This window comes from Scleropages formosus, chromosome 7 (genome assembly GCF_900964775.1).
Source record: "Scleropages formosus chromosome 7, fSclFor1.1, whole genome shotgun sequence".
NCBI classification, from domain to species: domain Eukaryota; kingdom Metazoa; phylum Chordata; class Actinopteri; order Osteoglossiformes; family Osteoglossidae; genus Scleropages; species Scleropages formosus.
Window position 1 is genome coordinate 31,452,990 of NC_041812.1, and position 17,569 is coordinate 31,470,558.

General features: G+C 40.7%; 1 protein-coding gene across 1 annotated transcript; it reads left to right on the forward strand.

Moving 5' to 3' along the window:
• Positions 1 to 6,683: 6,683 nt before the first annotated feature.
• Positions 6,684 to 16,417, forward strand: LOC108942017 (fibroblast growth factor 7-like). The gene is made up of 4 exons (XM_018765025.2): positions 6,684 to 6,770; positions 7,273 to 7,783; positions 14,958 to 15,064; positions 15,238 to 16,417. The coding sequence occupies exons 2-4, from the start codon at positions 7,492 to 7,494 to the stop codon at positions 15,454 to 15,456; spliced, it is 618 nt and encodes a 205-aa protein (XP_018620541.1). The 5' UTR covers positions 6,684 to 6,770; positions 7,273 to 7,491; the 3' UTR covers positions 15,457 to 16,417.
• The last annotated feature ends 1,152 nt before the right edge of the window (positions 16,418 to 17,569 follow it).

The window sequence follows — 17,569 nt, forward strand, 5'->3', positions numbered from 1 at the left end:
AAGCAATTACACATTAAATGGAGACTTAAACAAGCAAGGATAAAAAAACTGCAATTTCCAGAGTCATTAGTGTTCCGTGTAAATTACCATTTATGGGCCAATATAATCCCGATGAAATCGCGAAAATGGCTTCCTCTCTGTGAATCTCCTGGCATTTGTTTTTAACCAAGACAAGACAGTCAAAAATGAGGGCTGTCTGCTGCCATTATTCATATTAGAAGGGGAAATATATGGCATTTTGTTTTCACTTATGTTTTTATATCCATTTTTAATCAGAAGGAAAATGCTGATAATGTCATAGTCAGTGTATGGGGCTATACCACTGTCCTAAAACTGAGTGGTGTTTTTTTTTTTAATTCAAATATTCATCTGTCCATGTTACCCCCCTAGCAGCATTGGCCAAAGGTTGCAACTTTTCAGAGTAGTCCTTATGCCTCACACCCCCTCACGAACATGGCAGGATCAGCAAAATATGATGCATCAAAATGTGTACGAAATATTAATTTATGTATCAAATTATGTAGACCACACGTAGAGGGGAAAAAAGAGGGTTTGTATACTTTTTTCTTGATTGCAATTTTTTCTTAATATACTGCGTGGTCTATGTCAAAAGAGTTCTGATTTTCCTTTGAACAGATCCGTCGCTCCCATTTTGCTCGTTCACAGAGACACTTTAAGTTGCATGACCATATAGTGCAGTACCAAAATGAAATATCTGATGCAAGCTAAGAGTATCAGCCTGCTTTGGTCCATTTAGAAACGTCACCCATGGGAATGTGCACACACAAAAAAACAAGGTCCACACTAATTGTAAGCTGTCAGAATTGTAGGGGATGGTTCATGTAGACTTTTGTACTTGTGTTCAGTGCCATGAACACACAGTGGTTCTGCACAGCCGCAAAGGTTTGGGCCAGAAGATCTTGCGTAGCATTTGTGAGGGCTGTTGCAAGTGACGTCTGTGAAAGCAATAAAATGTAGCCGTTGAGTATCTCTAGGAGCTCTTCACTTCCTGGAGGAGCCCCTCACCCCACCTTCTCTTGTCTTGAAACCCTTCGTATTTGTTTGGAAAGTTCTGAAAGTGACGTGACGTGGAACAATATACTAATATCAAGGATCTAACAAGGAGTAGTGCCACCCTTTGTTTTCAGAGTATATTCAGTTGTTCTTGGAATGCTGTGAAGTTCTGAAGAATAGCGCCATTAGCAGGATACTGCACCATTTTTCAAGAAGGAAAGCCTCAGGTGGAAATTTACTTTGCACTCTGTGCCCCAGAACTTCCCATAAAGGTTCAATGATGTTTAGATATCGTTAGTGGTGGTGACACTGAAGGTGTTGATTTTATACAGCAGTATGTATGGGGGTATTATCATCCGTGAATATCGCAACATCATGAAGGAACAGTATTTGTGCCTGGTTCTGTAAAATGGCTCTATATTCCTTGGCCGTCGTATGAAAGGAGAATTGTTGGACCTAGCGATTCCTACGAAACGGCTGCCTGTTGGGATTCCCTTCCACATTTAACAGCTGGCAACAAACATTGTAAACATGTAAAGCAGAACCAAGGCCCACTGAAGGTTAAAATACAAGTCCATTAAACATCTTCGATGCAGTAGATGAGTATCACAGGATTGTTTCACTTGCAATATGGGCACTTTTTAGGCTCTATATTTGTATTTATTTATTTAGCTGACATCTTTCTCCGTGATGATTTACCCCACTGATATAGCTGGGTCATTTTTTACTGGAGCAATTTTAAGATACATACCTTGATTAAGGGTACTATAGCAGAAGGTGGGATACAAACCTGAGTCCTCAGGAGCAAAGCAGCAGCAGCTCTAAGCACCACATCCCTAGCTGCCTGGCCATAAATGTGTTTTTGGTGAGGTGTGGCAATGCCTCTTGTAAACGTCTTGTCATCGCTTCCTATCGACACTGTCAGCGGGGTAATGCACATGATGAAGATGTCCTGTCAGTGTGTAGTCAGGCAGAACCGAAAGCACACAGACCAAGAATGGAAAGAGACTAACTCCACTCATAAGAGCTAGAGGAAATATACTGGCTTTTTACAATACAGACCTCAGATCAGCAGGGCCAAATCAAATGGTACTTTGCAACCAGCACCAAACCCACTCTGGATTAAAACATTACTGGCTATTTTAGAAACACATGATTTCAAATAGCACTTAAGAGCCCTCCTGTTTACCTAAGAAAGGCCTCGCTTTTGAAAGCTGCGATCGGGGAGCTGGTTTTAGGAGCAGCAGCTGGGGCGGTGATCCCCAACAGCTGTACGCACGTTGTCTGCGGCGCAGCGGGCCCTGGCGTGCGTGCATTTGTTTCACAGGGCTCCGCTCCATCCGGATCGTTTGCAATCTGTTTTACGTTTAGAGGCTCCCAGACAGAGGAAAGGAAGAGGAAAACAACAGAAAACACCACTGACAAGTAAAACAAAGGGTTTGCGTTTCCTTTCCAGGCATTTTGACCAGACAGATAATCTTGTCATCAAGCACTGCAACCACTGCCACTGACCACAACCCTGTTCCTGTTGCCTGGGTCTGGGTGCTGAAGCTCTGGTGCCACAGCGAAAGCAGATCGCCACTACATTTTACAAGATTTAGCTGCTCAGCAGTTTCGAATTGAGAGCTTGTAATTTTCACAATTTTATCTTTTTATAAAGCCATTCCTAAAAGTGGCTTTTTAATATGTTGCCTGTTTAAAAATATACTTTGTGTACGCGGGAATGACAAGAATGAGCCAATTCTTTACTCATGGTCTTCACCGCCACTCTAAGCTGTATAAAGCACTGGATCGATACAAACTTCTGAAATTAAAGTCACTCAACACAGCGACAATGATTTTCATTCCCAGTGCATAATGAAGGCCCACCTGAGCCTCTAGCGCCCGCACGTGCCACAGGTGTATGCAAAGCCGTGCATATGTACCATGATTTAAGGTTTCATCAACCGCCTTCTAGAACAATTTCCTAATGTTAAAGCACAACGTCTGGAGACAACACAGGCGAACAGTAAGACGTCCATATGGTAAACCTCGGAGAGTCCTGGTGAAATTACAGGGGTTAATTCAAGTAAATGTCACAAATTACCCACAATTTGCCAAGCTTAAACATCAAAACTTGAAGGAAACGCAAAACAGAGGACAAAATTAGTCTGAGGTTTCAGTAAGCGATCCAGCACACGTTTCCAGTCACGAAACGAGAAGAGCAAATGAATTATAGTTTTCTTTTAATGCAGTCCACACAGATACAGATGATGATACTGTACATTAATTATTAGAATCATATCTCTGGAGTCAGACCTAATCTGAGAAGCTGGTGGCACACATCATTTCATCTGAGATCAATCGACAGTTCAAAGAAATTCAGAAGTATTTTCTTTTTCCATTTTAATGAGAAAACCGAAGATCCAAATAAAACTGCTTAAACTCTTTTTCAGTGCAATATAGTGAACACGGTAGCGAGAGTAAACGAAAGGAAACACAAAGTAAAAGGTATTCCTCTGCTAAGAGAGCCCTGTATCCTGTGTGAAATGATGGCAGTAAAAGAGGCTTCCATTCAAAGAGAGACAGGCACTTGTCCTTAATGTGGCCATTTGGCAAGACCAGGGAAGTGGAAATGCTGATGACAAGTAATTTGGCCCTGCTTGTCACTTCTCACCCCATTCCTATGGGTAAACTGATCCCACCGACCACCTTTTGTTACATTCACACGTCCTTTTGTCAGGAACCAGGAAGGGAGTCTTCAAAAGGCTCCATCAGGCTAAGGGGCAGAGCTGTGCACACAAGCTCCAGAGGAGCACGTCAACACTTTCAAAGGTACCTTTCGAAGCGGAAGGACCACCTGAATGGAGCGTCCCTCTTCTTAGAGTAAGTGCACCATCAATTGCCCTTAACACGGGAAGGGCAAACCAAGGAGTGTCTAGATGTAGCAAGCAATGAAAATAAAGGTAGAGAAAAAGATGCTCTTTCATGTCATTTCCTTAGAGGCCCCTTCCTTGCATTACATTTGCAGCTCTATTTTTCAGCATTTCATCCAAAGTGACCTTTTTTTAACTGACACCCCATGCAGTTTATGCACTTGAATTTTTTTTGAGCTTTTACTGACGTCACGCTTGTCTTGCTCTATTCGGCTGTTAGACCAACTGTCTGGTTAGGAGGCCATTTCCTTCACCGCTCTGCTCCCCACTGACGTAAGCTCTGGAGAACAAAAAATGCTCTTGACTTGACGGAAAGTTTGGAGTTCAGCTGCTCCACGCAGGACTTTGATCTCGGTCACTGGATACGTTCTATTGAAATAGAAAGGTCAACATACGGCATCACCTCTTGTCAAAACAAGCTGACCCCTCTTTTCTTAGCAGGGTCATAAATAAGATCCCATAACTCAACAGCCGGATCATATTATCATGAACACATTGATCTGTCTTGAACCCAATCCTCAGATGAAATCCACCTTGTCGTAACCACAGCACTCATTAGGAAAGCAAAAGGGGGGGGAAAACGATTGTTTTTAAGCCTCTGGCCAAGAGGTGGTCTTTAGAAATATCTGGCAAAGATTCCTGGCAAACACCATTTTCCCGTGCAGCAATTTTTTCTTTTCATGACCATAACAGCTAGTTCTAATTTTAAGTTTAAAATAACATTAATATCGCACAACACACTTGACCTCAGCGCAAACTGTGGCCTTGCTATATTGACACTGGTGTTTGCTGTTGCCAAACAATCGCTGTTAAATTTGAAACGTATGAAGCACACCCAAAAATTATAGTCTGACTTTCAACTTAATCCTTTTTTATTCAAGTGTTGTATCAGTGATAAATGGTATGAGAGAATTTGCTGAAAAAATAGCTCAGAAGTTATTTAAAAAAATGTTCAGAAGTTAAACCACACAGAAAGTGTGTTAATCACATATACTTGTAATCATGAGAACAGTTTTCATGGAATTATGTAGAATGATATCCTGAAATGTTCATACAAGTCTTTAGTAGTTGATAAACAATACAGGATCTACGAAAGAATTCCTGGTCTACTCGGTCAATGCATCATTTCAAGTATTTATTTCCTTTACACCAATACTGGGATCTTTAGACATATCATTCAAGTCAAAGAACTACTTCTGCAACATACAGCAGAAGACCTGATGTGTTTCAGCAGAATTTATGATAAACTGTTATTTTGCAGTCAGGTCCACTTTTAGTAGTGCGCGTACAGAAATGGAGTAATGATGAGGGATACGGAAGCAAAACGTGGACGTCTAGGTTTGACGTGTAAATAAACATTTGGTATAAGCACAAAATTTAGTTTAATTGCCAAATTTTAATTAACACACTATACCTGAAATCTATATTGGCGCTGACACTGAAAATATGAAGAAGTGTGCAACTTCTTCTTCAGACACTGAATCGTGTGGATTTTGAGCTCTCTTCCCGTTCCCAAACACGAAACCACGAAAGACTATCCAAGTAGAAAAAAAACAAGAAAAAAATGCAAAAATAAAAATCATCACCGAATTTCAAGGGCAAAGTACAAATGAAAATATTTCCAAGCAAACAGAAAATAGTTTTGCAAGAAACTGCATTAAATCATCGTAATGATCATAGATTAAGAGCTATTAGATGGCCGTCTTCGATTTGTGTTCGGCCTCCATTGTCTCTGCGCCGAGAAAACTTGCGTGTAGTGAAATGTTTTTTCCCTCCTGCTGTGCCAGTAATTCTTAAGACCGAATCTATAACAGATTTAAAGTGAACGACTCCACTGACATTATTGTTAAACTCCGTCCAAATATTTACTTTGCTGGAAATCTCACAGTTTAAATTATGCCTGTGGGCACAGGTTTCAGGGGAGCTTTTATGTGCAAGTGCAGCACAACATCAGTCGAACCCTTGGCTTCAGTCGCTTGCTTAGACGTTCGGAGCCCGTGGACGACACTTTCGCAAGTACTCCACTCCGAAGTCAGCTTCAGTGGACCGCTGTTGAAAATGCCGTCAGGTGTCTCTCACACACCCATACACAACACACAGACACAGAGCGACCTGTGTTGGGCAAGAGGACAATGTGCACTTTCAGCCTCGACATGTTAAAATAAATTTAGCTCGTTTCACCCTGCTGCAGCTCCTTGATCTGGTAAACTAAAGAGATGAGGTGCTCTTCACTTGTGCTTTAGACCAAATAAATGGCACCTTGCGCTTCTCCACCTCCGGCTTGTACCTCCATCCGCTGCAGGACTCCTGGATGTTTCCCCTGTGTGACAAGTTCTACAGGGTAAGTCACCCTTCAGATACCACGTTCAGGACCAACGGAGTAATAACTCTTAGAAAACTGCGTTTCTGGAATACTCGAGTGCCATGGCTTCTTCCTCTGTCTGTTTACAAATACTTTAGTGCAGACTGGACGGGGGGTGGGGTGGGAGTTTTGCACTGCGTTTATGTGCGACGCAGGGGACAGACGCCATCTGGGACCGTGCTGCGAGCTGCTCCTCCCGTCTGCGGCTCCTCTTGAGGACTCGGGCAAGCGCCGGGGAGAGGAGGGGTGCGGGGGGTCCCAATGACAGCTGAGTGGCTGGGCTGCAACTGCTCTCAAGTGAGGTCAGCAGGAGGCCCCCATCTGAGCACACCCAGCGACGCTGCGGCAGGGGCCGAAGCCGGGGCTTCCTCTCCCTCCCGCAGTCGGTGCTTGAGCAGCCCGTCCTTTGGCTACTAAGGATCCCTGGGGCACGCAGATACTTCCAGCGGTCGCACCGGGAGACCGGAACCGCGTCGCACGTAAGTCACACGTGCATGCACTCTTATTTTCCGTGGAGAATTGCCGGGACTGCGCGCTGCTTATACAGACACATGCTGCCAGGGGGACTAAAGTGTAGTGCTGGGGTTCGGGAGTGGACCAGGGCCAGGTCTGCGTGCGCGGATCCGACAGCAAGAAGTCGCCTGCCATCACCGGCCGCCGGGAACGTGCACAGCTCTGTGGGAAAAGTGCAGGGCACCACTAAATTATCAGAGACCGCAGAGGCATGAGCGCGGGCATGAGGTGAGCGAAGTCAGGCGAAAGCGCTGCAGATGTTATGGGTGTTCTTCAGCTGCACAGCAGAGCCTAGCGCTGCCTTGCCGTTAATATCTTGTCGGACAGGATTTTTTTTTCAACGCACAAGAGAAAGATGAACTGATACTTACGTGTCGTGACTAAGCGTGGTGATGTTGGAGACGAATTCCTGAAACGAGCGCAACACCATAAATACAGCCTGTTTCTTGTTGTCTTGTGCTGTAAAAGCCTGTCATCGCAGAAGGAGGCTGCGACTACACACTAGGACTGCGGTTAAATGTCTCCTTCACATCCTGCTGCGTAACTCAAGCAAAGACTCCAAAGAGCTCATCGGAGGAACATTCCACACGAGGGCACGGAGGAGACCGGGGACCATCACCGCGACGGGCCTCGCCCCAGCGCGCATCTCAGCATGCTGCCCGTGGACACGCGCAACCGGGCATTATAATGCGCAGATGGGTTAGGGGATGGCAAGGGAACCTGCCAGATGTGCTCTCCGGGCTCTGCATGCACTTGGTCCTCCTCGTGGGCAGCCTGGGCCTAGCAGGTGGGCAGCGTACCCCCGAGCAGCTGGCAGCCATCGCCAACTGCTCCAGGCACGAGCGCCACGCCAGGAACTACGACTACATGGAGGGGGGAGACGTGCGGGTGCGTCAGCTCTTCAGCAGGACCCAGTGGTTTCTCACCATCGACGAGCAAGGCAAGATTGGCGGCACGCAGGACCCCACCAACTGCCACAGTGAGTACAGATTTCTCCGCCACGTGCTACTTGTGTCAGGTGGCTCCTCAGTGATTCCCTCTAAGGTGTTCATGCGGTGATGAGCTTAAAAATCGGGATGCGTCACCAGAAATTTGACGACTGAGATTCCAGGGTGCCTGATGTGCTCTCTTCAGGAAGATGAGTACGCCTTGATGCCGCTGAACTTCAGGTGTATAAACAGAAAAATGACCACGCATCTGACTTTGAATAAGACAAAACAAATAATGCCGAAAACTTTTATAATACGAGTCGATTCTTAACACACTTAGGGATTCAGGCTGATAGACCTTAATGTTAACTGCTGGTTTTTGATTTTACTGATTTTTGTTTTGGATGATAAAACAATCACATCTGTTGTCCATCGACATACAACTGCAAATTTATTACCATGTTTAATTGTTTGTTTCTTGCGCAATCTCAATTCAGTGGTTATGTCACCAACAATGAAATAAACACAGAGCCTTTGGAACATCCCAGTTAAAGTGACGCATAAAATTCCAGGTGGCTACAATGATCCCTGGCAGCATGTTGTTTTGGTTCAATGTTCACAGCAGCGCAGTGAACAGTCCAGACATTTGTGTTAAAAAGCACAGACATGCAACATGACAGCAGTAAAGAAAAACAGGTGTTGGGTTTGGCAAAGCTCAGTTATTTGCACCCTAAACAAAGACTGTAAAAAAGTATACAAAGTGCTCTCTGTTGCAAGAAGGAATATTAGGTAATGAGATCATACTTTGTTTTTGCAAAAAAAAAAACAAAATACAGAAACAAAATGATGAAAAAAACATGTGAACACATATGAACTTCTGGTAACCATGAATTTTGAGGACACAGAACTCAATTCGAGAGAAACAGAATTTACTGAGCAGAGACTCAATGTTCCAAGCCTTTATTTGGACCGATGTCACAGCTGTCTGGATGTTGTGTTTAACACCTTCTAAGTGGTACACCTGCTATTTCTAAAGGGGTTCCCCAAGAACAGATCCAGAGCAAGGAAAAATTTCAGTTAGACCTTATAGCTGTATCAGTGTCAAACACTTTACTTTTGAGTTGTCATATAAAGCATTTATAATGTAAAAAGAGGTTCACTGATTCAACAAAAAAATTTTAACAGCAGCTTGATCACGTTCATCTATAAGGGAGAAACACTGGGAAAAAAAGTTTTCCTGTGAGTTACAATATCACCAGTCCTCTACATCGGCACACAAAGGGCACTAATGTGCATTATTGCCTAGAGCCCTGTTATCTGAGTCGTTTCAGGTCTGAAGAGCTGCTGCTGAACCCTTAAGCACCAAACTTCACCTGAATTCCCCCCGCAAGCTGTCCGGCTCTATGAAGAGCTGAAATATAACAGCTATATTGTAGAGTTAATTTTTCACAGTAAGAAAGTCTGATTAGTCCTGAATAATGAGGATGATCATACAGTCTGGTAGCGTGCGAAAGACAGCCTTTGGTCAAGATGCTGGGTTGCGTAAGAACTGGCGGTGAAAAGCGGAGAAACTGATACATCCAGATGTGGAGAACGGTCTCACGCACACCCAAGACAGGAATCATTAGGAGGGGCCTTTCAAAGCTATGTGCAGCACAGATCTGTTTCATAAACCTTTTATCATTATTATTAAAGGTTTAGTTGCTGAGCAGCCTCATGTTTTTTCTCAGAAACAAATACACTGTCTTTCTGCAACTGTCCATTTATACACCTGTATCTTTTATTCAAGCACCAAATACAAGAACTCAGGAGCATAATAACTGTTCATTACATATAATAACTACACTGTAAAATATATTATACTGAAAACTATAAACTATAATCATAATAACAATTGTTATTATCATATCACTGTAAAAATTTTTTATTAGCTGAGCAATGAGTAATAATAAAAATGAATTATTATTTTTATTGTTATTATTATTATTCATTGCTTAGCTGACACTTTTATCCAGAGCAACTTCAAGTATTGTATCAGTATTAACTGGAGTAATTCAGGGTACAAATGCTGCTCAAGGGTACCACAGCGCTTACCAAAAACCGAGGCTTGAACTTGGAGTTACAGGATAATTCTTAAACATTATGCTACCCGTTGACCCACAGTGAGCTACTGTTATCATTACCAACAAAGCAGTGCCACGGGTGAAGAGAGAAGTTACCAATGCATTTAAAAAAAAAGGATCTTGGGTAAAAATTCTGAACAAAGAAAACGGTTGAATGAACACTGTACGTGTCCAAGCTCATGTCAAACACGTGACTAAGCTGCTGGTAAAGTGCTCTATGATAACGTGGATCACATGAGAGGTGCAACAGTTTATTTCTCAATGCAATGCACACTATTATTAAATACTGGAAGAGCACAACTGTGTGTTCAGGGTAGTATATTAGCGAAAGTTTATAAAATATGTTTGCATCAACTGAACAAAGCTTAGGAATTCAATGTTCCAGCCAATTAATTTAATTTCTATGTCCAATTAAAACACCAGCTTTATTTTATGTTTTAAAACATATGCAGCCAATTAGGTGGTATTATTAAGTCAGCAGATAATGACTTCTAGCCGTGTTTTTCCGTTTAAAGTTATTATATAATTATCTTTTAAAACATCACATGCTCTCTGCAATAGAACAGCAATCCTAAAATTTTAAGAGTTTAGCATGTGTAAAAAATGGATCTCTAAAAAAAAAATCTATGTATTTTTTTTGAATAACTCAACTAAATAATAAATTTAAAGAAAACATAAAATGTTTTAATGAGTACTTTATCTGGTAAGTTTAAAAATCTGGTAAGTTTGTCCACGCACAAACATGGACAATGTCTTGGCCATCTATGACTGTTTCCTGAGTAACAGCGCAAGGAACAGTGTGAAATTCTGACCCAATATAACATGGATATGTTCAAATCTTCAGTTCACTAAATTTCAAAAATCAATTCATTCTGCTCTTGGTGTCCTACTAGTGTCCACTCAGGATTTTACTACGGTATCTGTAACAGACGTCTGCAAAGACTTCCTTGGCAAGAAGCGGAGGTGGACATTTAATCCAGGACATTAGAATTGAGGATCACTCACAAATACTTTACCTAGCCAAGGGGCATAAACTCGGTGGTAAATTTGTTCAAGCTGGGGGAAAGCCTTCTGAGGGGAAGCCCCACCTCCCCACCACACAAAACAGCTAACATTTGGGCCACAAATGTGGGAAGCCGGGTCTCCCCTTGTTCGCTGCCTTTGCCGAAACACGTCCTGCCAAGACTCGCCCCGGAGCCTCGGACACATCCATCAGCACGGCAGCCGAAAGCACGCTACGCTACAAGGAAACAATAACAGTGCAAGCTGCAGGAATCATTCAAAGTGACCCCATTTCAGGTAAATCAAAAGCATGAGACAAAGTCAGACATCACATTTCCCCAGTTCTGTAATCTCCAAGAAAAAATACAGACATATATGTTGGAATTGGGAGCAATGAGTTGTGGAGAATCCACCTATTTATAATACTTATAGTCAAAGGAATAACTCAATAACAGCTGTTTTTAGAACTTTTTTCTGCATTGTTCCTTTTTTCTAAACAGGGCAACCATACAATGTCAGTTTAAATTCTTTTCATTGTATCGTGGCTGCTGCTGAAGACCTATTGAATAAAATAACCGTAACTGCAGAACTGGGACAACACACACTGGGTATTCAGAAAATGTGGCCTTCAAGAACGTTCTGGAATAAACGGACAGGAAATAATGCTAAACCTGAGACTTGGGCTGCGCAAACAATCGAGTTAGGTCAACAAACAATTATGTTGGTTCACAAAAGCAGTGACGCCAGGAGTGTTGAAGGACCGGTGTAGGGGCAATCGCCCCCGCCCAGGCTGAACACTACTTAAAGGCAGCAAAGAGAGTGAGATGGCTTTGTGGTGGTCGACATATGTGTAGCATAAAGAGACTCGAACTGCTGACATCCCTCTCCCAGTCAGTTGTGCAAGTGTCCAGGGTCCAGGGCTCGCACCAGTACCCCTATTTTACACTCTGCACATGTTAAATGCAAGCACTCTAACACTGGTGACTGGGCTCATAGTCATCTTTTCATGACGCAGAGCAGGAACAACTTCAAAATAGCATAAAGCAGTATTTAGTATAAAACAGTATAAAATTCCAGATAATAACACAACAATATTACACTCTTACATAAACCCTTTCAGCACGCATTTCTTTATGAATCAGTTTTGCTATGTCTGATGAAAAAAACGGTCCCCATTTCGCCATACTGCAGAAAAACTGGAGTCGTGTGGGTCTGCAGTAAAGACTTTGGGACAGAATGACTGGAAATGTCCGGGAGGAAAACTTAGAGCTACTTTTCAAGGGTGCGTAACTGTGCAACTGCATTTTATTACCACATTAACTTTTTCTTTTATTTCATATTTAGTGCTTTTGACCGTGTCAGCCTGTCGAGTTTCATTCAAGTCAGGATTATCAATTCAATATGCTTGATTATGAACATTTCAAGGACATTAGATGCAGCAAAAACAATGAGAGGAGCTTAAATAATGTGAGTTGAAGCCTCATGAAGCCTGTTAAACTGTGAGCAGTGGGCGAAGGTTCAATAGCAGTTCAACAGTGAAAACATCCCAAAGTCATATAGCTAGCCCAGTGCAGTCTCTGATGTACGCTAGGCATGTGTACGATTGCAGCGAGTGCTCAGTTGTTTGCCTTTCTGTATGAATATGATCACATTCTCGTGTTATTGAATGGTAAGAAACAGACTTACTTTGTAAACAGTTGGTTGTTGTCATAGGTGTAAAAAGGGTGGTGTTGCCCAGTATTTGACCATAATATTTTCTAGTCTCTCCTAATACCTGACATGTTGTTCCTACTCTGGTTAGTTTCATATTTTGTTATGATAGGCCAGTTGTTTTTTTTTTTGATTTTGTTGTAGCGAGGGTCAAAGGGACTTCCATTCCAGTTTGCATTCCATTGTAATTTAGTAAAACATAAGAAACATACCCATTCCCTCTTTCCCTTGATTTTCCCAGTATTTTCCTTCCACTGAAGGTGTACACAACACAATACAAAAGTATTTTACCAAAAGCGCAACATATTTGATGCAAGGCTTTCACATGACCATGAATATCAGTGAGAAAATTTTGGCTAACACTAGCTGTAAGAGTATCTGAAATATTTCTGATATTTCCACATTTAAATAGCCAGTAAAAAAAATGTATAATGTTAAAAATAAGTCTGAGGGCTTTTATTCAGAAGGGTTTTCTATTACCCAGGTTAATGTTCAGTATGTTGAAATGCAATTTCTGAATATGCAAATGTAACTTGTTGTGAAAACATAATATTTTTTTCAAAAACTTTTCTTAACAGTAAAACTGCAGAGCTGCACTTTGCATATCAAGCAAGAGACACTTGGGGAAAACAGTGAAACTGCAGGATTTTAAATGTAAACTGAACATTCCAAATTTCTGTGTATCTGAGAGTAATTTTGTTTACAAAGCCTGTGGTCTCTCACTAAAGAGTACAAAATTTTGTGGAATAACAATGGAAGAGGAACAACTTTTTATTTTCAAATAAGAACCAAAGAACAAAAAGAATAAAGGTTGCACAGAGATCTTAAAACGTCTTGAAAAGTTACTTAATTATAACAGACGCACAAGTTATCACTCAGTTGCTCCATATCTCAATGATCAGAGACCAAATATAAAGACATGTACACAAGATTTTTTCTCTCAAATAATCCTAATGTTTTCCTCTACCTGTTCTGATACATAAATATGATTCTTTATTACTTTAAGTAATTAAACATTCAGCTATAGAATTTCAGCATCACAACCTGCAACACAAATGTTCTCAGTATATGTGTTTCCAGACTTTATGAGAGATGAGGTTTATCTGCAGCTCTGCAAACACTAACAATGAACTAGAAATTATTAAAGGTGAAATATTTTGTGTTAAGCAAGACCTCATATGAACTGTGCTTTGCAGCAATATAAGGATGGACAGTGGGTTAAAAGGACTCAAACAAACACACACAAACCCACAAAAACATATATCCCCTTTAGAAGGTTTTATAAAGGCCAAAGGAACAGAATATTGGGTTTTGAGAGAAACTTTTAACCTACAATTTGAAATTCTATCTGTACCACAAGGCAAAACATCACTGAATGGCAGGCTTATGATTCAAAATTGACCACAAAAAAGTGAAATAGATCCATATTTGGGACACTGATGGGGAAATGAAGAACATTTGCTGCTCAGCCAAGGGAAGCCTTGTCTTGACCATGATAGCAGCCTTTCTGTATGCTCAAAAAAGGAGATGAGCTTAGAATGTGGAGCAATTTATCACTACACACAATTAAGATAATGTTGTTAAATGAAAACATTGCAGAACTGTTGATCTTAATATACTTATTTACCAAAGGCAAGGCATAATCCTCGTTCCCCTACAGTACATGGCAAGACTAATGAAAACAAACTGTTTCTCTAATCACAGTTTTATTGCTTTATTTTTCAATATCACTTTTAAGAAACATTCTTTTCAGTGGTGACTTCCCTGTAATTACAGTTTTCACCACTAAATACCACGTGGAACTTAGTCACTTCCAGCCTCAGCATATGATTCATTCATTAATTCATTCATTCATTATCAGTAACTGCTTATCTAGTGTAGGGTTGCAATAGTCCAGAATCTCAGCTGGAAGCATAGTGCATAAAGCAGGGTACACCCTGGATGGGACGACAGTCCATCACTGGGTAATCACATACACACAAGGTATATGATGCTTTTCAGAACCCCACAATACTTGCCTAAAATGTACAAGTCCCTGTTCTTTCCACATTCCTTCTGTGGAGATTTATGCAACAACACTGGACATATGGGCAGAACTCAGGCAATTATATGTTCATAGCTTGTGTCACTGGAGGCTTTTTCATTATTGCTGCTGCCTTTGGATGCAAAGGTTGCAGATCTGAATCCCCCCTCCAGCTGCAGTACCCTTGAGCAAGGTACTTATCTTCAAATGATCCAATTGTATAATTGTAAGCTGCTTTGGAGGAAGAGTGCAGGCTAAATGAAGAAATGTACATGGAAAATAAAAGCTTCTGATTACATTAAAAACTGTAATCCCTCCAACAGGATTTTTGTAATGAATGCTGAGAGGATAACTATCTGCTTGCAGGTATTCTTGAGATCCGGACGGTCTCTGAAGGAGGAGTGCTGGCTATTAAAGGGGTGAAAAGTCAATACTATATATCTATGAACCGGTCAGGAGGTCTGCAAGGAAAGGTAAGCTGTCAGTCTGTTGTAAATACACTGAGAACAGTGGAGAAGTAATTCCACACTCACTGCAAAACCAAGGAGTTAGAAGTTACAGTTACACGAACATGATATCAGCTTGAAACTGAGCTCCAGTCCCAACTTCCACGTGTAAAACAACTCTCTCTTGCTTGATACTGCAGAAAACCTACAGTGAAAACTGCAACTTTAAAGAGGTTTTCCTGGAGAACTACTTCAATGCCTACTCCTCTGCAAAGTGGACCACGCAAAACGGCAAACAGATGTTCCTTGCGCTGTCATCAAAGGGCAAGCCGCTAAGGGGGAGGAAGACACGAAAGGAGAGCATCTCGTCTCATTTCATACCTTTGAAATGCAAAGGAGAACAGAAGGCTATGGATTAATGTGTGCATGATGCCTCAATGGGGCACCGACTGCCAAAACGGAAATATACTTCTGACTGTTAATGAGGATAAACTCAAAGTTCAAGAGATTCCTACAAACCACTGTCAAATCAATAACATGATGATTAATATTTGACAAAACTTGTCCATAGCTAGTGGAGATGTCATTGACAACTGATCCAGTCAGTGGTTTGGTGATAACTACATTTGTTTTTAAAGTGTTGTCTTGTCAGAACTGTTTGCTGCTGATTTTTCAATTTACATAGTGTTAATAACCAGAGAAGAAATGTAACTATCCATTACTACTGGTTTCCTTTTTAGTGATTAATTTAAAAAGTAATTAACAGCTTTGAATAAATCATGGTCTGTAATTCTCTAGGCATTCTGTACAAAGGGCATGTCTAAACTTAAGGTTAAAGTGGCTTTACATCCAGCTAATGGTTTAATAAAAGAATGAGTACAGGTGATCTATCAGTGGTTGACAGTCCTGCAAAAGGGATGTGATGCACCTGCAATTTGAATTCTCACATTTGTAACATAACACTTCACTGAAACTGATTTCTTTATGAAGGCTACAACAAGGACCCAAATATTCTGTCAGCCACCAGGACAAAGGCTTGTCACCACTGCTCTGTGTAGTAGTAATGTAGGGGAGTGAAACAGAAAACAGAAAAATGTTCATACGTGTAACATGCATACTGAGTGAAGTAGTATTTCTGAGTGTGAAAGGATACGAGGTACTGACAGTCATTCTTTATCATTACAACCCATATTGTACTTGTGAAAAGCAAAGTGATTTAAAAGAAATTAATGTTTCAAAAGGTGATCTTGAAATAATTTTTCAAGTAATTCCCAAAAAGAGTAAAAGCGAACACAAAGCTCACCCAAAATCTTGAAGAAAACTAGTCAGTTGTTGAATATTACATTAAAAAAAAGCTAGAGAAAATGAAAAAATTCCAAATTTCTACAGATCAAATAACAAAAGGTTGCGACAAGCTGCACTTGAAGTTTCAAAAGTATTTAAAAATAATTTGGTTCATGGACTTTCAAAAAAACATTAAAAAACATGAAAAATGCAAAAGAATAACGATACTGACAATCAAACTGCAGTAAAATTAACCTATTACTAATTATTAACAAATGAATTCCGTTTGCAAGTCCATTTTAATCGTTATTCAGCTAGTGTAAAATTACTTAACTGTGTAAAACTGAAGCTGGTGAACTTGGGCCTATAGAACTGCACATAGTAACCCTATGTTTGGTACCCTTTAACTCTTTGTACCACGGATCTATCACATTAAAGAAAAATCTCTCAACCTATACCTTATCAGCCATATTCTCATTGAATATTTATGAGGTGTTGTCACATAATTTAGTTTTCTCTCAATTCTTTAACAATTTTCCTGATACCACTTGAAATAATTGACATTCCTTCCATAAAACTTTCTCTTTTTTTCTCAGTGGATGACATGTCTGTATCAGTTAACACAGGTCTTCACCTAAGCAGCTCTCATGTGCCATAATTTGAGATTTTCTATGTCATTGTATCTTCCTATTTGTACACAAATTCATTTTCCTCACACTGTGGCCATAAACATTTGTGATCCCTCATTGTTCTAGATTATGTTATTTATATAAAACCAGTTTAGCAGTTGGTATTACTTTACTGTGTTAGAATGTTTTTTTGTTATGGATCTGTGGGATTTTTCACAGTGAAGTTGTTGTGTACTGTGGTTAAAAGAGAAAAGAGTCCTCCGTAAGGATACTGGTGAGCTATCCTGCTATGGCGAAATAAGATATAGGGTAGTGGTTAGAACTGCCTCCATGGACTCGAAGGACACAGCTTTGAATCTCACTTCCTGCTGTAGTACCCTTTCAGTAAGGTCTTTACCGTGAAATGAAACAGTAAAATTACCCTGGTATATACTGTAAATGGGTACGTCATTACAAATAACATTGTATGTTGCTTTGGAGAAAAGCATCACCTAAATAAATGTAGATGTAATTTTTAGTGAACCATTAGCTGGACAGCATCACATCTATGATTCATTATCCCATTCATTTAATGAAGGCCATGTGCCAAAACCTGTTTCAAAATAAATTTCAAGTAATT

Bases quoted from the DNA above. Each gene is read 5' to 3' on its own strand.
- LOC108942017 (XM_018765025.2), top strand. From the start codon at position 7,492: ATGCGCAGATGGGTTAGGGGATGGCAAGGGAACCTGCCAGATGTGCTC. The intron at 7,784-14,957 runs GTGAGTACAGAT...ATCTGCTTGCAG, and splicing joins GGACCCCACCAACTGCCACA to GTATTCTTGAGATCCGGACG. The intron at 15,065-15,237 runs GTAAGCTGTCAG...TTGATACTGCAG, and splicing joins CAGGAGGTCTGCAAGGAAAG to AAAACCTACAGTGAAAACTG.